The sequence below is a fragment of the Manis pentadactyla genome, chromosome 13 (genome assembly GCF_030020395.1).
Source record: "Manis pentadactyla isolate mManPen7 chromosome 13, mManPen7.hap1, whole genome shotgun sequence".
NCBI classification, from domain to species: domain Eukaryota; kingdom Metazoa; phylum Chordata; class Mammalia; order Pholidota; family Manidae; genus Manis; species Manis pentadactyla.
The window spans coordinates 100,872,435-100,894,251 of NC_080031.1; the positions used below are offsets into that span (position 1 = coordinate 100,872,435).

General features: G+C 43.3%; 1 protein-coding gene across 2 annotated transcripts in view; it reads right to left on the bottom strand.

Moving 5' to 3' along the window:
• Positions 1-708: 708 nt before the first annotated feature.
• Positions 709-21,817, bottom strand: part of PFDN1 (prefoldin subunit 1) — a 69,843-nt gene continuing 48,734 nt past the window's right edge. For both annotated transcript variants that reach the window (XM_036896618.2, XM_036896627.2), the window contains one exon: positions 709-1,108. In XM_036896618.2, the coding sequence (XP_036752513.1) occupies positions 1,068-1,108 (41 nt within the window). In that variant the 3' untranslated portion in view covers positions 709-1,067. The remainder of the gene's footprint in view (positions 1,109-21,817) is intronic.

Sequence of the window (21,817 nt, forward strand, 5' to 3'; positions counted from 1 at the left end):
GGTCCCATAGCTGATTTCAAGCTACCAACATGATATATTGAATGTGAAGTTGGGAAGAAAAGCACAGGAGTGCACCCTTGTGTAGTATTTCTGCCACCCAGATACAATAGGCTGTTAACCTCAAAAACATAGATCACAGCCAGATTAGTAACTGGGAAGGGATAAGTTTTGAATATTTATTTTCCTCTTTTTTAATGTAGTTTCATTGTAAATTTTTAATATTGGCTGTGTTTAACTGGCTTGCAACAGAATTCCTGAGAACTGAATCCCTGGCTCCCCCAAGCCAGCTGCAGCGCACCACTCCTCCTGCGCCTCGGGGAGGCCTCGGCATCACAGGGCCGCCGCCCCCACCCCACCACCTCTTAACACCGGCCAAAGGGAGACCGCCCTGGGGTGCTGCTGATTCATTACTGAACTTTGGGAGGAAGGGGGAAAGGAATCTCAGATTGCCACCGAGGCACCTCGATCCTGTTCACTCAGGATTCAGCTACGACCTGGTCTCCGCTCCTCATCGGCATCCCACTTGGAGGCTCAGAAGTTTGAGGGGATTACTTAAAGGAACAGAAAGGGAAAAAAGAAGAGGGCAAGGTTCCGCTGCTGCAGGAGCAGGGCCACCGGCCCTGGAGAGGGAAGGCAGGTGCTGCGGAGACGGCCTCCGCCACATAAACCTGTTCTCACCCCCGGCTCGAGAGAAGCGGACTCGGCAGAGCGGGACGGAGGCCTTTTATTGGTCCGCCCAGCGTGACTAGCAGGCGGCTCAGCAGAGCTCCCCGGTGCGTCCTGGCTCCCCTCCTCCCTCTCCTGGGTGCTCATGCCGCACCCCCAGGGGAGAGGAGTGCCCTGGGCAGGGGTGGCCCGCAGAGCCAGGATAAAAAATACAGGGGCTTAGGGTGATGTAGAAAACAGTGTTACCAGACCGTCCAGAAAAAATGCCCATCAGAGCAGAGGTTGCTTCCCCGCACAGGCCCCTCTGCCCTTGCCGGGAGTAGGAGTGTCAAGGGGAGAAGCTTCCCGCGGAGGCCTCCTACTGTGCCCTTCGTGCCATAAGCATCTCTCGGATGTTGTCCTCAGCTTCTTTCACGCTCCGCTCCAGGTAGGACTTTTTCTGCTGCAATATGAGAAAGAAACAAGGGTTTCGGGGAATGGGCAGGCTGTCCGATGCAGCGTTCCTGCCCAGTGGTTATGGTTTCCCCTCTGACCAGTGATGACTTCCAGGAGCAGTGTCTGCTGGGAGCCAGGCACACACACCTGCCCAGGGTGCTCGCCCACCACACAGGGGAGGCCGGCTGGTGCAGGAAGCAGAAATGCTCTGTGGAAGGCAGCCACACTCTTCCCCCAGAAGGAAGTCAACTCTAAAAACAGGCGTCTCAGTACATGAGGTTACACCAGACAGACAAAGGCCAGGAAATTCCAGGACAAAGCCCCGGCCCCGTACAGACTGTCTCTCAAGGTTTTCCATGGCCCGGGCCAGGCGCCTGTGGCCGCCACTGCCGCACAATGGACAGTGTGGCCTCTGCTCTGTCCAGTGAGACAGGAGGCTGTGTGAGTGCTGAGAAGCTGTGTCACTCATCCTACCGAGGCAGATGAGTCAAGATGAAGTCTGCTTTTCTAATGAGAGGCTGCCTGCCAGGAATCCAGGGGAGTGACACATCGAGTAGAACAGACCTTTTGGAAGCTTACCTCCTTCCCCATCTGGGCCCTAAATTAAAAATCTCGACTTAGACAACGAACTTGAACTACTTTCAGGAGCCCCATCTGGACCAGGATTACACAGGATTAGTCAAAGGAAATGATGTCTGTGTATGATCTGCCCTGTGGTCACCCCAGAAGTATGGTGGCTCACCACTGGTTCCAGCCGGAGGACAGAGCTGTGGATTTGCACTTGAAATAAAGACTCCCTTTCGGAGGAGTGCTCAAAATAAGACCCCCAAGGGTGCAGTGACCGAGCCACGCTGAAGCCAGTGATGCAGAGGCCTGACCCCGCAGCCCTGCCCTCCCCTCACCCTGGGCCCGAACAGGTGAGCAGCCAGGCCTGGCAGGCCTCACTGGGGAAGTGGGCCCCAACCTCTGAAAGAGGAAAACTGAAATGAGTGTGCCTCCATTGCTCAAGGCCTTCCTTCACCATTACACCTCTGGTGCCCCCCTACATGTTCCCACCTCTGACTTCCCCACTTTCTGTCCAGATATTTGTTAAATGATACATTTAGAGACTTTTTCCTATAGGTCCCAAACTATGGCATCCACAAGTCCTTCTCAGTTCTTGTGTGAATTTATGATTATTTGTCTTCTCCAGACTTCAGAATTTCCAAAGGCTAGAGAAAGTTGTCTCTCTTTATTCCTCTCCCACCTGTCCAACTTGCACACAATTCCTTACAAAACAACAGGCGCTCCATAAAAACTCAGAGTGACCATGATAATTTGATGGCCACAAATGTATATTGTTTGCTAAGGAATTTTGTTTAACTACATTACTAAGCCTGATACAGTCCTATCATTGTGATATCAGAGTGGGAACTCAAACTTCCTTTGATAAACAACCCTTAGACTTTACTAGCGGTGAGTTAAAAAGAGGGAAATACTAATAACTCTTGACACACTACTGAAGAATGCACACGCACTGGGTGTTGCACAAAAGGGGAACAGCAACTAGATAGCAAGTGCCATGTACCATCTGGGCACCTTCCCAGCTCCGTGGGAACCTAAGGAAGTCAGCCAGCGCTCAGGAACCCAGGTCTGCTGCCCCAGCTGGCAACCCTAATGTTCCATAAGAGGCTTTCTATCTACTGCCCAGGTCTCTGGACAATCGAATTCTGGTTGCAACTCTTTAAAATTCTTCATTCTAACTTCCACTTTCAGTTTCATGAGTTTTACCACTGCATATCCTAAAATCTTACAAGTTTCAAGAAATGGTGCAAAATGAACTTGTCTATCTTTACTATTTGTTTAAATAAACTTACTGGACATTAAAAAATTTTTTATTTCATCCCAACACATGGGCATTGCTAGCACAGACGGACCCAGTTTTCATTCAGTGGCTGCCATCCCATCCTCAAAGCCATGTCTAAGCCCAGAAGAACCTTACAAGCAAACTCAGACCAAAGCATCTGTTGTGGGTTGAATTGTATCTCTCAAAAAGATATACTGAAGTCCTAAACCCTGGCTCCTGTGAATGTGACCTTATTTGGAAATAGGGTCTTCGCAGAGGTAACCAAGTTAAGGGGAGATCATATTAGGTTGTGGGGGCCTAAATCCAATGAGAAGACCACGTGATGACAAAGGGACACACAGACACACCGAGTATGCCGTGTGTCGACTAACGGAGGCAGAGTGGACGGGTGCATCCCTAAGCCCAGGAAGGCACCAGAAGCTGGGAAGGAGGAAGGAAGGATTCTCCCCCACTGGACCCTTCAGAGGGGACATGGCCCTGCAACACCTTGATTTTGGGCATCTTGTCTCCAGAACTGTGAGAGAATGCATTTGTGTTGTTTTACATCACCCAGTTTGTGGTAATTTGTTACTATGTAGGCTCAGAAAACCAACAGCATATGAAGGATGCCCCTAGAAAGAGAGTCTACCCCAAGGTTCTTCTTGGACCCAGAGCTTCTGACCACACTGAGTCCCAGGGGCCTTGATAAGGATTCTTAAAAGTCAGTACGCTGGGACTTGTACTTCTCCCTCCAAAAATTGTAGAATTAAAATCAGACTATCAGAGAAGATACAGAAAATTCAGGAACCAGTGATTAAGTCAAGCTACTTCTTCCTTGGCTCTCCGGTTTCCTAAAACTACTAGTCAAATGAGAGGTTCTGTGGACCCCAGGGTTCCCCGTTTCTATAAAAGACAACTCCATTCTTGTGATTGCTCAAGACGAAAAATATTGGCATCGTCCTTGAATCTTCTTTCCATCTAACATCCAATCAATCAACCGTCTCAAAATACATCCAGAATCTGACCTTAATGAACAGCCTCCTAAGGGTCTCCTTTCTTCTGCCCTTTGAGCCCCGCCAGTTTCTTCACATAGTGGCCTGAGTCACCTTTTCACACTTAAAACCCTCCAATGGTTCCCACCTCAGAGTAAAAGACAAAGGCTTTTCAAAAGTCAGTCTTGCTCTTGGCCGACTCTGAAGTCCCCTTGCATGACTCGCTGCCCCTCGTCCAACCCCAGCCACCCCGGCCTCTAAGCTGCTCCCCTGCCCCCCAGCCACTCCTGCTCGGCCTCTGCCCTCCCCGGCTCTCTGTGGGGACTCCCTCCCCCAGGTGTCTGCAGAACCTGCTCCCTTGTTGCTTTTCTCAAATGCCACTGGGAAAAGGCCTTCCTGATGACACCACAGAGCCCCACTCCCTAGGCTCCCCCTGACTTTCCTCCACAGCACTGCCAGAAGCAGTGTCCATGTCTTCTTTACAAGAAGAAGAGGCCCAAGAGGGCAGGGTTTTGTTGTTTGCTGATATAGTTCCAGTGTCTAGAGAAAAGCCAGTACATAATAGGAACGCAATACCTATTGAACAAAAGTGCATCTATTGTGGAAAATGATGCCTTACTGATTTGCCTATACAGGCACTGCTCTGAGGGTCTCCCTGTCAACTTGAATGAGTGGGAGACACCCAGCAGAGGAAGCCAGGGCAGAAATGATCATCTCCTTCAGAGTGGTTTTCAGCTTCGGGCACTGCCCTCTCACTCTGCCTCTGCATATATACATGGGTTTAAAATTCAAACCTCACTGAGGCCAGTGAGGACATCAAAGCTTTGCTCACACAAACAGAACAGGCCCTAAGGGTCAAGCCCTTCCACATAATCAGGTCAACTTGTAAAACTATATACCATCCGACTTTCCCACGTCCTGGAATTGGAAATCCCAGAGAAACTGCTCCATCCGATGTCGGCGGCAAGGCCGCTGAGCCACCAAGGAACCACAACTGCCGTGTGAACTCCAGGGGGCGCTAAACCCACACCTTCCCCCAGGAACCCGGGAAGGCATTTGCGGGCCTCACTGCAGCACCTTCTGTCTTGCTGAGCCATCCCCTCAGAACACTTTCCCCAGGAAATTCTCTAGCGGCATCCAACCACAGAGGCCTGGGTGCAGTGACATTCTTGCAGGGCCTTGTCCTAACATGAAAGTCTAACTTCCTGTGGGGCTCAGCGTGGCCAAGGAAATGACAGTCAGAGTTATTGCTCATCAGCCTGAGCTGCTGCTTTCTGGGAGTCAGACTGAGGGACCGTGTTTTATTCTCACCCTCATGAAGGAAAGAGGCTCACGTCCCTAGAACTTCTCTGACATGACACAATCTCTCAAATAGACTCCTGAGGCAACTCACCTTGTGACACTGACACTACCTCTTGAGGTTTTTTTCTGTTCTTAGGAATTTTTTCTCCCTCCTTCTCTAAATTACTGTTTTTCCTGTTTGCCATTTCTTGGGGTATGGGAAGAAATATGTATGTCTCACCCTCCATTTCCCCATTTGTAAAATGAAGATTTGGACAATACCAGTGTCCCCTGTCCTCCATTTTTCTTGAGTCACAGAACTTTTCTTCAAATGAACTCTTGTCTTATTAAAGACAAACCAAATAAGAAAGGTAAAATGGAGCTTAGGGAAGGGGGAAGACAGCCTGCTTCCAACCTAGGCTACAGGGCAGCAGACACGGCAGTCTTGGTTCCCTTCTGCCCATGATATTCAGTGAGATCTGTGCTCAAAGACCTGCTGTTTTGAATCCCATGTTTCAGACCCTGAGTTTGACCTGCCCTGGCCACATTTCCTCAGACCACTACCAACTTCAAGCTCTACTGTGAATCAGAAACCAGAGACAAAACCAGATACCTTCTCTGTCTCTCCCATAACTTCCAAATTAAAAACTCAAGAGCCTCACTCATTCTCATGTTCACTCAGTTTGTAGAACTGTAAAATGGCCAGAGGATGCCAGCTGCCCACAAGGGGAAGTTTAGCAAGAGGACAAGAATTCACTAAAGGCTGAGGAAGCATGTCTTGGCAGACAGGGAGTAAAATGTGAAGAAGGCAGGGAAACAAGAGGAGGAAGAGAAAGAAAGCAAGGCAATAAGAGCACAATCAGAGAAGTCAGAAGGGGAAATGCAACCGAAATGGCCAGAGCTGGAGCAAGCAGAGCCTGAATGGGTGGGGAGCACTCAGGCAGGAGAGGCACGCCAGCCCAGGCCGGAAGGGAAGGCTAAGAAAAAACTGGCCCAAGAACTCATGTCCACTTGTGAATTCATCAGGCTACATTTACTTCATGATTAAGGACACAACTAGGCTAATCTAAGAAGGTGTTACTGTCTGTAGATTTTTAAGAAACTGCTTTCAAACCCTTTTTCAGAGTACCTCCTAGAAGATGGAGGCAAAAGACTTGGTTCAGCTGAGGACTGACCTTGTTCTTCTCCCAGATGTTCTTTGACCTGCTCAGAGACTCTGATGCTGCTATCATGGAGGACAGACTCCCAGCTCCCATCTGTGATCACATGCCCAATCTGCCCAAGACAAACCTCTACACTACTCAAACACTTGAGAGCAACTCAACTCTGGAAATAAGAGCAATTCTAATTTCCTCCAAACAACAATGGTTAGCTCCTTAGAGACCCTAGGGTTTCGGTGATCTCTACCTACTGTTGCCCTAACACATCAGCTTCATTTGAGTCCCAGGGAAAGCCCAGGCCCTCAGACAATCCAGGAAGGAAAGTAGAAAGAAAGCTCACAGGTAAGCACACAGCCAGGAGGGGCAACAACTGTTCAACACACATGGCCCTGATCAGACTTTATCCAAAGAATAACTGCATTTGTGGGCACCAGCCTTAAAGGGGTGAGAGAAGCCAATGAAGCATGGCAAGTGACAAGAGGCTGGGGTAGGTGGGCACATTTGGCTCAGAGAAAATTAAGGGGAGAAGGAACCTACCACCACCTTAAATTGCTAAAGCAATGGCTCTTCAAGTGTGGTCCCTAGAAATCTGCAGCATCAGCAGCATCTGAGAACTTGTTAGAAATGCATGTTCTTGGGCCCCGACCCGGACCCACTGATTCGGAAATGGCAGAGGCGGAGCCCAGCCCCCCAGGTGACCCTGAGGCATACTAAAGTTTGAGAACCACTGTTCAAAAGTGGAAGTCAGCAAACTTTATCTTCCAGACAGAAAATATCTTAGGCTTTCTGGAGTTATCTCTGTCACAACTATTCAACTCTGCCATCTTATTACAAAGGCAGCTGTAGGCAGTGCACAAACGGGTGCAGTGTAAATGAATGGGGATCCTGTGTTCTAAAACACAAAAAGGCAGCAAGCCAGATATGGCCAGCAGGCTATAGTTTGCCAACCCGTTTTCAAAAAAGGGGGTCTTAAAAAGGAGAATGGAGTCCAGTAGGTAGAGATTTCAGAGGTTTTTAACTTTCAATGAAAGCTGTCTAATAAAAGTGTAAGTTTCCATCCATCCATCCTTCCATTCATTTAGTACCAAACCATTTCTCCTCTTTTTTCCTCCCAAAACCTTAAATTCTGTGGTATCCGCCTCTTTACCACCCCCTTTCCCTGCTCGTTGCTGCAATCTAACAATATCTGGGTACTGTCCCTCATTCACCAGTGGCCCAGCGGCATCCTCCACCACTGCCGTACCACTCGAGGTGACTTTAACAAGGACACAGATGACCCATGCCATACCATGACCTCCCCCTCACCATTTCTATCTACTTTACCCCATCTCACCACCGTGCCCATGTCATACTCTAGAGATCTTGTCAATACTGGTAACCACACCACCTCTGAAATGTCAATTTCACTGCCACCACTTCATCTTTTTCCAGGTCAGTTCTACCTGATAACTCTTTCCAGCACTTCTTCGCCCTCACCACTCAACACGGTTTTCATTGTCCGGAATGATCTCATGGCCTTCCCCGTCCTACCCAACTTAGCTCCCACAGTCCATCACTTAGATTTATTCCCCTTGCCGACACCCCGTTCTCCTTTGCCTTTCTCTCCCCCCTCTGTTGCACTTGTCTGGAAAAATGCCAACCCAAGTTAAACCCAAATCTACCTACTCTTCGCTATACCTCAACCACTGAGAGTCACTTAAGAAAACCCTTCACTGCACTGAATCATTCACTTTCCATGCAGGACCATGAATCTGAACGGGCACTCAGCACTGTCCAGTTCAGTTGTCTGCTGACCAAAACAACTATTTCACACTTAATCTCCTCAGATGTCCTGTGCTCTCTCATACCCACCTCACTGAGAAAATACAAGCAATCTGATGAGAAACCCCTCTTGTTCCCACCACCAAATCTACCTGACCTACACCTGTCCATAGGCCCTCTTCTTTCCCTGCGGTTAAAACGGAGAGAGCGCCCCTGCTTCTGTCAGAACACAACCCTTCCACTTGGGCGTCGATTCCATCCCCCCTCTTCTCAAACATCTCACTCCCACAATTATCTTTTTTCTTTCTTTCTAATCTTTGATTTCTCTTCCTCTGCAAGATCCTCATTGGTGGGTAAGTCACTCTACAATCCTTTATGGACTCCACATTTTCCTGTAGATACTGCCCCCCTTTCTCCCCACCTTTCTAACAGAACCCTTAAACCAACCGGTTTTAGCAGCTGCCTCACTCGCTACTTCCCATTTGCTCCCCAGACCTCTCCAGTCACACTTCCATTTACTCTACTGGACTGACTGTGGTCCAGGTCACCAAGGGGCTCTGCTGCCCAAAGCAGTGGTTACTTCTCTACTGTCTTCTGACTCTACCCATTCTTACCCATCAACAGCACTCAACACAACTGTTAAAATGCCTTCTTCTCTTAGCTTTCACGACACTACACTCCTGTTTTCCTCCTACGTCACTAGCTGCCTCTTCTAAGTTTTCTTTTGCTAACTTCTTCTCTTCTGCTTAACTTCAAAATGCTGGCATTTTCTAGGAAGCCATCGTGGAATTCCTCTTCTACTCTTTCTTTCAGTGTAGTCTCATCTAGTGTCTCATGAAACTCTCATCTAGCCTCACAGCTTTAAACACTATTATTATTCCCAAATTTCTATGTCCAACCCGGACCTCCCCTTGATTCCTGATTTACACATCCAGTTGCTTACAAACCTCTTAGATATCAAACCCAAACTTAACATGTCTAAAACAAACACCACTGACTTACTGTCAGCTCGCCACCCACCCGGCCCAGTCTCCTCCACCTCAGTGAAGAGTACTCATCCAAATGCTCAACTTAAAAACCACAGAAACATACAAACACACAAATACAGAAGCCTTCCCTGATTATTTCCTTTTCCCTAAACTCCCTATCCCCAAACCAATCAAACTGCAAACTGCAAATTACTTTCAAATATATCCCTAAACCATACTCTTCTTTCTACCCAGCTTGACCATCCCATCAAAGCCTCCACCATCCTAGCCTGGATGTCTGTCATGCGTATTTTAACACATAAATCAAATTACTTTCTGCTCAAAACCCTCTATGTCTTCCCATGACAATTAGAATAAAATCCAAACTCCTTTACCTGAGCAATAAGGCCACGCATGATCTGGTTCCTATCAACTACTCAGACCTTCTTACCACTCTTTCCCCCTTTCACTTGCTTAAACTCCACCAAACTTATCTCAACCTTTAGACATTTTCGCCACCTGTGCCCTCCACCTGAATTTCTTACTCTTCATATTTTAAGTGGCTGGCTGCTGCTTCTCATTCATATCTTGGCTGAAACTGCACTTTCTCAGCGAGGCCTTCCTTTACTACTAAAGGAGGTCCCCAGTACCTCTCTAAAGTATCACCTTTACTACGATATTTTCTTCTTTCTTTGTTATCTTATCTGAATGTAGGCTTCATAAGAATAGTGATCTTCAAGGATAAAGACAGACTTTTAAAACGAGCTAGAGAGAGAAAAAAGATCACATACAAAGGAAAACCCATCAGGCTATCATCAGATTTCTCAACAGAAACCTTACAGGCCAGAAAGGAGTGGCATGATGTATTTAAATCACTGAAAAGAAGGGCCTGGAACCAAGATTACTCTAACAGGCAAGGTTATCATTTAAATTTGAAGGAGGGATTAAACAATTTTCAGATAAGCAAAAGCTGAGAGAATTTACCTCCCACAAACCAGCTCTACAGTGCATTTTGGAGGGACTGCTATAGATGAAAGTATTCCTAGGGCTAAATACCTGTACCCAGGAAAAATAAAACCACAGCAAAGTAGAACAATTCATTACTAAGCAGATGCAAAATCAAATCAACTACCCCCAAAGTCAATCAAGGGATAGACAAAGAGTAGAGAATATGATACCTAATATATAAAGAATGGAGGAGGAAGAAAAAGGAGGGAAAAAAAAAAGAACCTTTAGGTTGTGTTTATAATAGCATACTACGTTGAGTGAAATTAGACTGTTAAGTAGTAAGGGAATTACCCTTGAACCTTTGGTAACCAAAGGGAAAGGGATTTGGGGGTGGGGGTGGGAAGGGAGGGAGGGAGAAGGGGAATAAGGGGCATTCCGATTAGCACACATAATGTTGGGGGGGGGCACAGGGAAGGCAGGCTAGCATGGAGAAGACAAGTAGTGACTGTATAGCATCTTACTATGATGATGGACAGTGACTGTAATGGGGTGTGTGGTGGGGACTTGATAATGGGGGGAATCTAGTAACCACAGTGTTGTTCATGTAATTGTATAGTAATGATACCAAAAGAAAAATTTTTTAAATTACAGATAAGTGGATATATATTAATATGAGGTTTCAGTGAGGCGATAATTAGAAAGTGGTTATTACAGAGTAACATGTTGAAATAACATGCTATATTAAAAAAAGAATAGTGATCTTGTCAGACTTGATTAATACTTCATCCCTAGCACTAAGAATTAACACATAAATCATTTAACCAACATTTATTGAGCACCTAATACATATTAGGCCCCCAAAGCACTGTGATTAGAGCAGTGAACAAGTCACACTTACAACCTTACAACAGAGATTACACTGAAGCAGGGCACATGGACATTCATTTAACTACCACTGTAATAGGGCTCTAAGAGTAAAGCACGATGTCTAATGGAGGAAACACTTGGTGTAATCAAGGGAATAACAAGCACTTTTATGTGAATAGCTAGCAATCTTTTTTTTATTAAGGTCTCATTGATACACACTCTTATGAAGGTTTCACATGAAAAACATTGTGGTTACTACATTCACCCATATTATTAAGTCTCTCCATACCCCACTGAAGTTACTCTCCATCAGTGTAGTAGAGCTACAGAGTCACTACTTGTCTCCTCTGTGCTATACTGCCTTCCCCGTGACCCCCCTACATTATGTGTGTGAATCATAATGCCTTTTAATCCCCTCTCACTCCTTCCCCACCCACCATCCCCAACCCCTTCCCTTTGGTAACTACTAGTCTCTTCTTGGAGTCTGTGATCTGCTGCTGTTTTGTTCCTTCAGTTTTTCTTTGTTCTTATACTCCACAAATGAGTGAAATCATTTGGTACTTGTCTTTCTCCGCCTGGCTTATTTCACTGAGCATAATACCCTCTTGCTCCATCCATGTTGTTGCAAATGGTAAGATTTGTTTTCTTCTTATGACTGAATAGTATTCCATTGCGTATATGTACCATCTCTTCTTTGTCCATTCATCTACTGATGGACACTTAGGTTGCTTCCATTTCTTGGCTATTGTAAATAGTGCTGCAATAAACATAGGGGTGCGTAAGTCTTTTTGAATCTGAGATCTTATTTTCTTTGGGTAAATTCCTACGAGTGGAATTCCTGGGTCAAACGGTATTTCTATTTTTAGTTTTTTGAGGAACCTGCATATTGCTTTCCACAATGGTTGAACTAATTTATATTCCCATCAAGAGTGTAGGAGTGTTCCCCTTTCTCCACATCCTCCCCAACATTTGTTGTTGTTTGTCTTTTTGATGTTGGCCATCCTAACTGGTGTGAGGTGATATCTCCTTGTGGTTTATTTTGCATTTCCCTGATAATTAGCAATGTGGAGCATCTTTTCATGTGCCCGTTGGCCATCTGAATTTCTTCTTTGGAGAATTGTCTGTTCATATCCTCTGCCCATTATTTAATCGGGTTATTTGCTTTTTGGATGTTGAGGCATGTGAGTTCTTTATATTATTTTGGATGTTAACCCCTTGTCAGATACGTCGTTTACAAATACATTGTCTGGTAGTGCAAGATGCCTTTTTGTTCTACTGATGGTGTCCTTTGCTGTACAGAAGGTTTTTAGCACGATGTAGTCCCATTTGTTCATTTTTGCTTTTGTTTCCCTTGCCTGAGGAGATGTGTTTCAGGAAAAAGTTGCTTATGTTTATATTCAAGAGGTTTTTACCTATGTTTTCTTCTAAGAGTTTTATGGTTTCATGTCTTACATTCAAGTCTTAGATCCATTTCAAGTTTACTTTTGTTTATGGAGTTAGATAATAATCCAGTTTAATTCTCTTGCATGTAGCTGTCCAGTTTTGCCAACACCAGTTGTTGAAGAGGCTGTCATTTCCCCCTTGTATATCCATGGCTCCTTTATCGTATATTAATTGAACATATATGCTTGGGTTTATATTTGAGCTCTCTATTCTGTTTCATTCATCTATGGGTCTGTTCTTGTGCCAGCACCAAATTGTCTTCATTACTGTGGCTTTGTAGGAGAGCTTCAAGTCGGGGAGCGTAATCCCCCCTGTCTTCCTTCTCAGGACTGCTTTGGCTATTTCGGGTCTTTTGTGGTTCCATGTGAATTGTAGAACTATTTGCTCTAGTTCATTGAAGAATGCCATTGGTATTTTGATAGGAATTACACTGAATCTGTAGATTGCTTTAGGCAGAATGGCCATTTTGATAATACTAATTCTTCCTATCCATGAGCATGGGATGCATTGTTATCTTCTTTAATTTCTCTCATGAGTGTCTTGTTGTTTTCAGGGTATAGATCTTTCACCTCCTTGGTTAGATTTATTCCTAGGTAATTTGGTTCTTTTTGATGCAACTGTGAATGGAATTGCTTTCCTCATTTCTTCTTCTGGTAGTTCACCATTAGTATACAGGAGTGCAACAGATTTCTGTGCACTGGTTTTGTATCCTCCAACTTTGCTGAATTTAGTTATTAGATCTAGTAGTTCTGGGATGGATTCTCAAGGGTTTTTTTATGTATAATATCATGTGATCTGCAAACAGTGACAGTTGAACTTCTTCCTTACCAATCTGGACGCCTTTTATTTCTTTGTGTTGTCTGATTGCCATGGCCACAACCTCCAGAACTATGTTGAATAAAAGTGGGGAGAGTGGGCATCCTTGTCTTGTTCCCAATCTTAAAGGAAAAGCTTTCAGCTTCTCACTGTTAAGTATGATGTTGGCTGTGGGTTTGTCATATATGGCCTTTATTATGTTGAGGTACTTGCCCTCCATAGCCATTTTGTTGAGAGTGTTTATCACGAGTGGATGTTGAATTTGTCAAATGCTTTTTTCAGCATCTATGGAGATGACCATGTGGTTTTTGTCATTCTTTTTTATTGATGTGGTGGATGATGTTGATGGATTTTCTAAAACTGTACCATCCTTGCATCCTGGAATCAATCCTAATTAATCATGATGGATGATCTTTTTGATGTATTTTTGAATTCGGTTTCCTAATACTTTGTTGAGGATGTTTGCATCTATGTTCATCAGGGATATTGGTCTATAATTTTCTTTTTTGTGGTGTGTTTGCCTGGTTTTGTTATTAGAGTGATGCTGGCCTCATAGAATGAGTTTGGAAGTATTCCCTCCTCTTCTACTTTTTGGAAAACTGTTAAGGAGGATGGTTATTAGGTCTTCACTAAATGTCTGGTAAAATTCAGCAGTGAAGCCATCTGGTCCAGGAATTTTGTTCTTAGGTAGTTTTTAGATTACCAATTCAATTTCATTGCTGGTAATTGGTATGCTCAGACTTTATTTTTCTTTCTGGGTCAGTCTTGGAAGGTTGTATTTTTTTAGGAAGTTCTCTATTTCTTCTAGGCTGTCCAATTTACTGGCATTTAATTTTCCATAGTATTCTCTAATAGTTCTTTGTATTTCTGTGGTTTCCATAGTGATTTTTCCTTTCTCATTTCTGATTGTTTATGTGTATACACTCTCTTTTTTTCTTGATAAAGCTGGTTCTTCAAGAAAATTAACAAAATAGATAAATCCCTGGGCAGACATGTTTTCTGGAAGAACCAGCTTCTGCTTTCATTGATTCTTTCTATTGTTTTATTCTTCTTGATTTTATTTATTTTTGCTCTAGTCTTTATTATGTCCCTCCTTCTACTGACTTTGGGCCTCCTTTGTTCTTCTTTTTCTAGTTTCATTAATTGTGAGTTTAGACTGTTCATATGGGATTGTTCTTCTTTCCTGAGGTAGGCCTATATTGCAATATACTTCCCTCTTAGCATGGCCTTCGCTGCATCCCACAGATTTTGTGGTGTTGAATTACTGTTGTCATTTATCTCCATATATTGCTTGATCTCTGTTTTTGTTTGGTCATTGATCCATTGGTTATTTAGGAGCATGTTGTTAAGCCTCCGTGTGTTTGTGGGCTTTATTGTTTTCTTTGTGTAATTTATTTCTAGTTTCATACCTATGTGGTCTGAGAAGCTGGTAGTACAATTTCAAGCTTTCTGAATTTACTGAGGGTCTTTTTGTGGCCTAGTATGTGAACTATTCTTGAAAATGTTCCATGTGCACTTGAGAAGAATGTGTATCCTGCTGCTTTTGGGTGGAGTGTTCTGTAGATGTCTGTTAGGTCCATCTGTTCTAATGTGTTGTTCAGTGCCTCTGTCTCCTTACTTATTTTCTTTCTGGTTGATCTGTCCTTGGGAGTGAGTGGTGTGTTGAAGTTTCCTAAAATGAATGCATTGCATTCTATTTCCCCTTTTAATTCTGTAAGTATTGGTTTCATATATGTCAGTGCTCCTGTGTTGGGTGCATAGATATTTATAATGGTTATATCCTCTTGTTGGACTGACCCCTTTATCATTATGTAATGTCCTTTTTTGTCTCTTGTTACTTTCTTTGTTTTCAATTCTACTTTGATACAAGTTCTGCAACTTCTGCTTTTTTCTCCCTATTATTTGCATGAAATATCTTTTTCCATCCCTTCACTTTTAGTCTGTCTATGTCTTTGGGTTTGAAGTGAATCTCTTGTAGGCAGCTTACAGATGGGTCTTGTTTTTTTATCCATTCAGTGACTCTATGTGTTTTGATTGATGCATTCAGAACATTTACATTTAGAGTGATTATCAATAGGTACATGCTTATTGCCATTGCAGGCTTTAGGTTTGTGGTTACCAAAGGTTCAAGGGTAACTTCTTTACTATCTTAACTCACTTAGTAGGCTATTACAAACACAATCTAAAGGTTCTTTATTTTTTCCCCTCCTTTTTCTTCCTCCTCCATTCTTTATATATTAGGTATCATATTCTGTATTCTTTGTCTAGCCCTTCACTGACTTTGGGGGTAGTTGATTTAATTTTGCATTTGCTTAGTAATTAATTGGTCTACTTTCTTTGCTGTAGTTGTATTACCTCTGGTGACAGCTATTTAGCCTTAGGAATACTTCCATCTATAGCAATCCCTCCAAAATACAATGTAGAGATGGTTTGTGGGAGGTAAATTCTCTCAGCTTTTGCCTATCTGGAAATTGTTTAATCCCTGCTTCAAATTTAAATGATAATCTTTCCAGATAAAGTATTCTTGGTTGGAGGCTCTTCTGTTTCATTGCATTAAATATATCATGCCTCTCCCTTCTGGCCTGTAAGGTTTCTGATGATAGCCTGATGGGTTTTCCTTTGTATGTGATCTTTTTTCTTTCTGTGGCTGCTTTTAATACTGTCCTTATCCTTGATCTTTGCCATTTTAATTATGATATGCCTTTGTGTATAACAAGCACTTTTGAACTAGCTCTGAGTAGGAGTAGGAATTAACTAAGTGGAGAGGTGAGGGTTGGGGAGAGAGTGATTTCAGGCAGGTGGAGCAGCATGGAGCATGGCATGTTTGGGAACTGAATGACAACCACTGGGGCTGAAGTAGAAAGAAAGAGAAAACACAGAAGCATGAGGCTGGATGGGTGTCAGATCATGCAGGGTCTTAGCTGTATTAAAGATTTGGTATTTAACTTGAAGATAATTGGCAGAAAGCCAACAGGTTTAAACTTCAAAATCAAATTTCCATTGAAAATAAAATACCACTCAGGCTGTAACATAGAGAATGAGTTAGAGTAGAGCTTCCCACAGAATGCCCAGTGAGTCATGAACAGGTAACAGATGTGCCCAAGATACTGTTCCCTTCAGTCCCTAGAGTGGCTGGGTAGGTTCAGAGCCACCGAAGTCCTCCTGGGAAGCTGCCTCCAACCTTGAGCACCTTTGTCTATTTACCCCAGTGAATCATTCAAATACTATTTCCTGGGTGCTGCAATGTAAAAAAGGCTGGGCAGCATGGATTAGAGAACATAACTGGGAATGCTGAGAAACCCACTTGGAGGCCACTGCAATAGGCTTGGAAAGAGATGACAGTATCTTAGCAGAGGCAGTGGAGATAGATAAAAACAGGTTTAAGAAATATTCAGAAGAAATATCAACAAGAGGACAAGTCCTTCACCATAACCTTCATTAGATATCTGAAGTTGGGTGGGGTCAAGAATAACCCCTAGAGTACTGGGTTTGGAAGGGAAGATACGAGTGTAGTTTTAGGCATGTCAAGTTTATCCTGTGATATCCATGTGAGATGTGAGAAGAGAACTAGATTGGGTCTGAAGTGCACAGAAGAGGTCTGGGCAAAAGATAAAATCTTGCATACAGGTTGTACTTGAAGCCATGAGAAAGAACACAGAATGAGAGAAGGTATAGGCTTGTAGAAAGTCAACATTTAGTAAGATTGGAGTAAAAGAGATTAGGAAAAGGATACACAGAGACCACTATGGATATCACAACCCTGGAGTCTTTGATTCCTTTCTAAAACAAACTAAAACTTACAGCCCCCATAGAAACACTCTCCTTAGTTCCATCACATGTGAAAATTAAATGTACATAATACCCAATAAAGAGATCTCATGAAAATAAATTTTATAAAAGCAAGCAGTCTCCTAATATACATTATTGTTCTTCTGCTTCTCCAGGACCAGGAAGCCAGGTATTCATCAACAAGGACTATTAAAACGCCACAAGTTTTCCAAATGAGCACATAAAATGAGAAGTCTTACTATTTCAATTTGTCTTTAGTTTGCCCTAGTCTTAGAAGAAGAGCAAGAGGATCAAATCAACAGTGCTTATGTAGGGTTTGGCCTGTAGGCATGGCAAAGGGGTAGGTAAATCAGGGTGTGCCTTCTGTGAGAGGAAGTAAGGTCAACACCTTGCATTCTTGGAAGTCAAGGTGTAACTGACTCAACCATGGGGACAAGACTAGCATACAGTTATGTCTGACATGCAGAGACAGTCTGATCCTATCTGCTCCAAGCAGGCCAAGAATTTCTATTATTGTACAACTCAAAAACAAAAAGGTAAACAATCCAATTAAAAAATGAGCAAGGACTTGAACATATATTTCTCTAAAGAAGGAATATGTATTAATGGCCAATAAGCACATGAAAAGATGTCCAAACTCAGTCAATAGGGAAATGCAAATTAAAACCACAATGACATACTACTCTACACCCACTAGGATGGCTGTAATCAAAGACAGAAATTAAGTGTTGGCAAAGATGTGGAGAAATTAGAACTCTCATTCATTACTGGTAGGGATGTAAAATGATGCAGCTACTGTGGAAATCAGCTTGGCAGTTTGTTAAGGAAGTAAAAAGTTAGAATTATCACATGACCCAGCAATTCCACTCCTAGGCTATTCCACCCAAGAGAAATCAAAGCAGGTGTTCAAAAACCTGTGAATGTTCACAGCAGCGTTATTCATAATAGCCGAAAAGTAGAAACAACCCAAATGTCTGTCAGCTGATGAGCAGGTGAACAAAATGTGTCATATCCATACAATGGAATATTGTTCAGCCACAAAGAGGAATGAAGTAGTGCTACATGCTAAACCACAGATGAACCTTGAAAACATTAAGCTAAGTGAAAGAAGCCAGACACAAAAAGCAACCTACTGTGTGACCCATTTATATATTAATATCCAGAACAAGCAAATCTATAGAAACAGAAAATATTAAAGGCTGCCAGGTGCTGGGGGAAAGGAAAATGGGCAGTAAACTGTTTAATGGGTAAGGGGTTTCTTTAGGGGGTGATGAAAACATTCTAGAATCAGACAGTGGTGATGGCTGCACAACACTGTAATTTTATGTTATGTGTACTTTATCTTAATTAAAAATAAAAATGAATTCTTAGTCTTCTCAAAATACCACACCACAAGGAGAAAAGACAGGACACGAAAGCCCTGTGTGTTTAAAATCAGGCAATGCAAGTTCCTAATTAATTATTTTCACAGCAAATCTGTCTTTACTCCACCCAGACTTAGTGTAACACACACACACACACACACACACACACAACCCAGGGTAAAATAAACTGACATATTAATTTCTGAAAATTAATGTTATCAGCAAGCACTTAACATTTGATGAGTTATTAAGGTACTCTGGGAGAGCCAATGGACAAACAAGGGTAAGGAAACTTCTATGTGATCACATTCCTACTTTCCAATAGAGTAACGTATTTGTACAACTAAAAAAATAGAGATATGGCAATCGGAAACCCATAAAAGGACCTGGAGACAGTGAAAACAAGCAAGCGCTTGAAGCCTCGGCGAGCACAGATGCATGACTCATCGGCGCCTCCTCTGCTGATCTGGACAGGTCAGCAGAGGGCAGAACTGGGGAACCACAAATACACTCCAATATCAAAGGGCTATTTATAAACCTTTCAAAAAACCTCAGCTTCTTTTCATTAAGAAAGAAAAGGAAGACGCACAGTTATACCTGTCAGTACCACCAAGAAACTGCTGTTCTCTAAGCTAAACCTCTTGGTCAGACAAGCATCCCAGGGTCTTTGCTCAAATGGCTCTGAGTGTTCTGAGGGGCAGAGAGATCAGGTCACACCACCTGCGACAATTCTCCATTCAGGGTAATGGAGTTCATACTGTGATGAAATCACTCTATACAGACCAGACGTCACAGCTGCCACTTGTCCCAACTCCACACCCAATCAAGTTACCATGGAACTGGCACAAACAGAATAGAGTTTAAGATGCTATTAGCTCTGAGCTAGGTAGCTGACATAACACCAATTAAATTTATAATGACACTGGAGTAATAAAAGAGTCCTTGGCACACTTCTCTGCAAACATGATTCAAGGGGTGGTTTTCACTTTGCCCTTGCTTCAATTTCCAGATGCTGGCCACTTATGAGCCACTTATAATCTCTTTACTCAAAGTGTTGGTGTTTAGGGGGTTAATCATTTTATAAGAAAAGGATCACTAATATTAGAAGGTCCAGCTGCTGGGAGTCTCCAACCAGGCCTAGGAATCCCTATTTCTTTCGGAGTAAAAGTGAATGATCTCGTGGTTGGAATCTAGAATCTGGAACCATGGGTATCCCCACTCCGATCCCCCTCTCTTGCCCTGGCTATTCTGGCTCTGGCTCTGTGAAGGACACATGATCCCCACTTCTAAAGCATGGGCAGAGGCCATTAAGTTTATGAAATAGCTTCATCACAGAATCCATGGTTATCCATTGAAATAAGAAGAGCAGTTATCACTAACCTGCTGACACTGCACCCTTGAACCCATCAACCAGCCCTACAATGGCTGGGTTTACACTACATGTGGAAGGAGTCACGCGGCCCTTTGGCCACACTTCTGTGGTGTATACTCAAGCTATTAACAATGTGTCCTTTGAATAAAGTATAGAAAGTTAAATGTTCTTATAGAATATTCTTCAGCAGTTAAAATGAGTGAACTACATACATTTATTAGTGTAGGTACGGCTCAAAGAAAGAAGCAAGTTACTGAAAGATATGAACAATATGATATCCTTTGTTGAATATTAAGATGCTACAAAACACTGAATGGAAAGACACACACCAAATACCTCATAGGAGCTGCTTCTGGAAGTGGGGTTGCAACGGAAATTACCTAAGAGACTTTGATTCATTAGTATTGTTTTATTTTTGTAAAAACAAAGATGTGTATTACAAAATACTAACATCTGTTAGCTCTGGATGGTGAGTACATTCATTAAATTAGCTTTGTAGATTTGTGTATCTTTGTTTCTTAATTAAAAAAAAAACCTTTCTTATATTTGGTGGCAATATGCTCAATTGATAAATAGCTACTGAGCAATCCACCAGATGCAAATAACAAAATCCTGCATTTACCAAATATTTACTGTGTGCCAAGCACAGTATCAAGTGATTTACACATATACCACAGTGTAGGTACTTTTTGCAAGAGAAATGCTTAGCCTCCTCACCTCCGGTTTTCATTAGCTACAGTCCAGGCCTTCTCAATCTACTCTCTGGAAGGCTACTGGCTTTTCTGATTGGTGTATTCGGGAAAAGGCAGTGTGGCTCAGCCTCTGCTGCTCTGCCAGGGTCTACGTGCATGCAGAAGGTACACATTTTCCTCTTACGTGTGACAGACAGGCACTTCCTGCCTCTGCAGAGAGAGACCTGGGGTTGTCCCATACTTCCAGAGATTTGCTGGGTAATTGCATCTAATTTATATACCTAATTCTGAATCAGTATTAGAACATACCTAAACCACATCCTTCAACCTAATCTTCATCAATAATAAAGGTAAAATACATAAAAATACTTATACAAATCTGCCTGACTTTCAGTTGGTGCCACACACAGGCAGGAGATAAAGGTGTTATTTATTGTCTCTCTCCATCAACACTGCTGTTGTTGCTGAAGAGCATATTCAGGCTTACAGACACTAAGTCATTTGCCCAAAGTGGTAGTAAGTGGCAGAACTGGAGTTCAAATTCATATTCATTTGATTCCAGAATTCACAGTCTTAATTATCATGCCAATACATTACGCTACACAAATCAGAACAAAGACAAGCAGTACCTATTACTTGCTAAGAATCCCAAGAACTCAAAAAATATTCTACAGGTTGAGCTCTTCTCGGTATATTGTGAAAGAGGGCAGGGAAGTGCATGTATGCACATTATCTGTGAGTGTGTACAGGGAACAGTGAGGGTACTGGTTACAATAAAATCCCTTTAGGGGACTTTTAACCTTCAAAACTAGTTCAAAACTAGTAAGCATGCTTGCTTTCGCCCATGTAAGTACCCACCTCCCTCAAATTTTTCTTAAAAGACACTTCAGATGCATGGCAGGGTTTCTGAGCCCTGTGCCCTAAGTGAACTGCGATCAACCACTCCCTGCGGTGTGGTCCCAGAAGGGTGGCCAGCTCTGAGCCTAACTCGACGTCAGCCTTTACCTTCCGTTCTCCCTGCCCGAGGGACTGAAGCTACTCCCCTCCGCAGCCAGGCTTGCCCACCCCCAGAGTCAGTGCTGGTAAGGACCGGCCACGAAGCACTTGCAACGTGCCTGAGCCACTTCTGCCACCACAAAACCAAGGGCCCGGGCAGCCCCCCAGCCATGCAGGGAGGTGGCCCCACCCCTTCAGCTTGGCCTCTTCTCCGCACAGGCTTGCCAGGGGGCACCTGCCTAGTTCTCTGACTCACACTGCACACTGTCCACACCTCTGTAAAGAGCTTGACAACGCGCTACAATGCCACCGCGCTCAGTCCGTGAGCCTCATTCATCCCTCCTCTAGCTACCTTCTCTCCTTAGTGGACCGACTATAGTTCTATTACTTTAAATGTTACCTATAAATTGACAATTTACAGACAATTCTCCATTTTATTTCA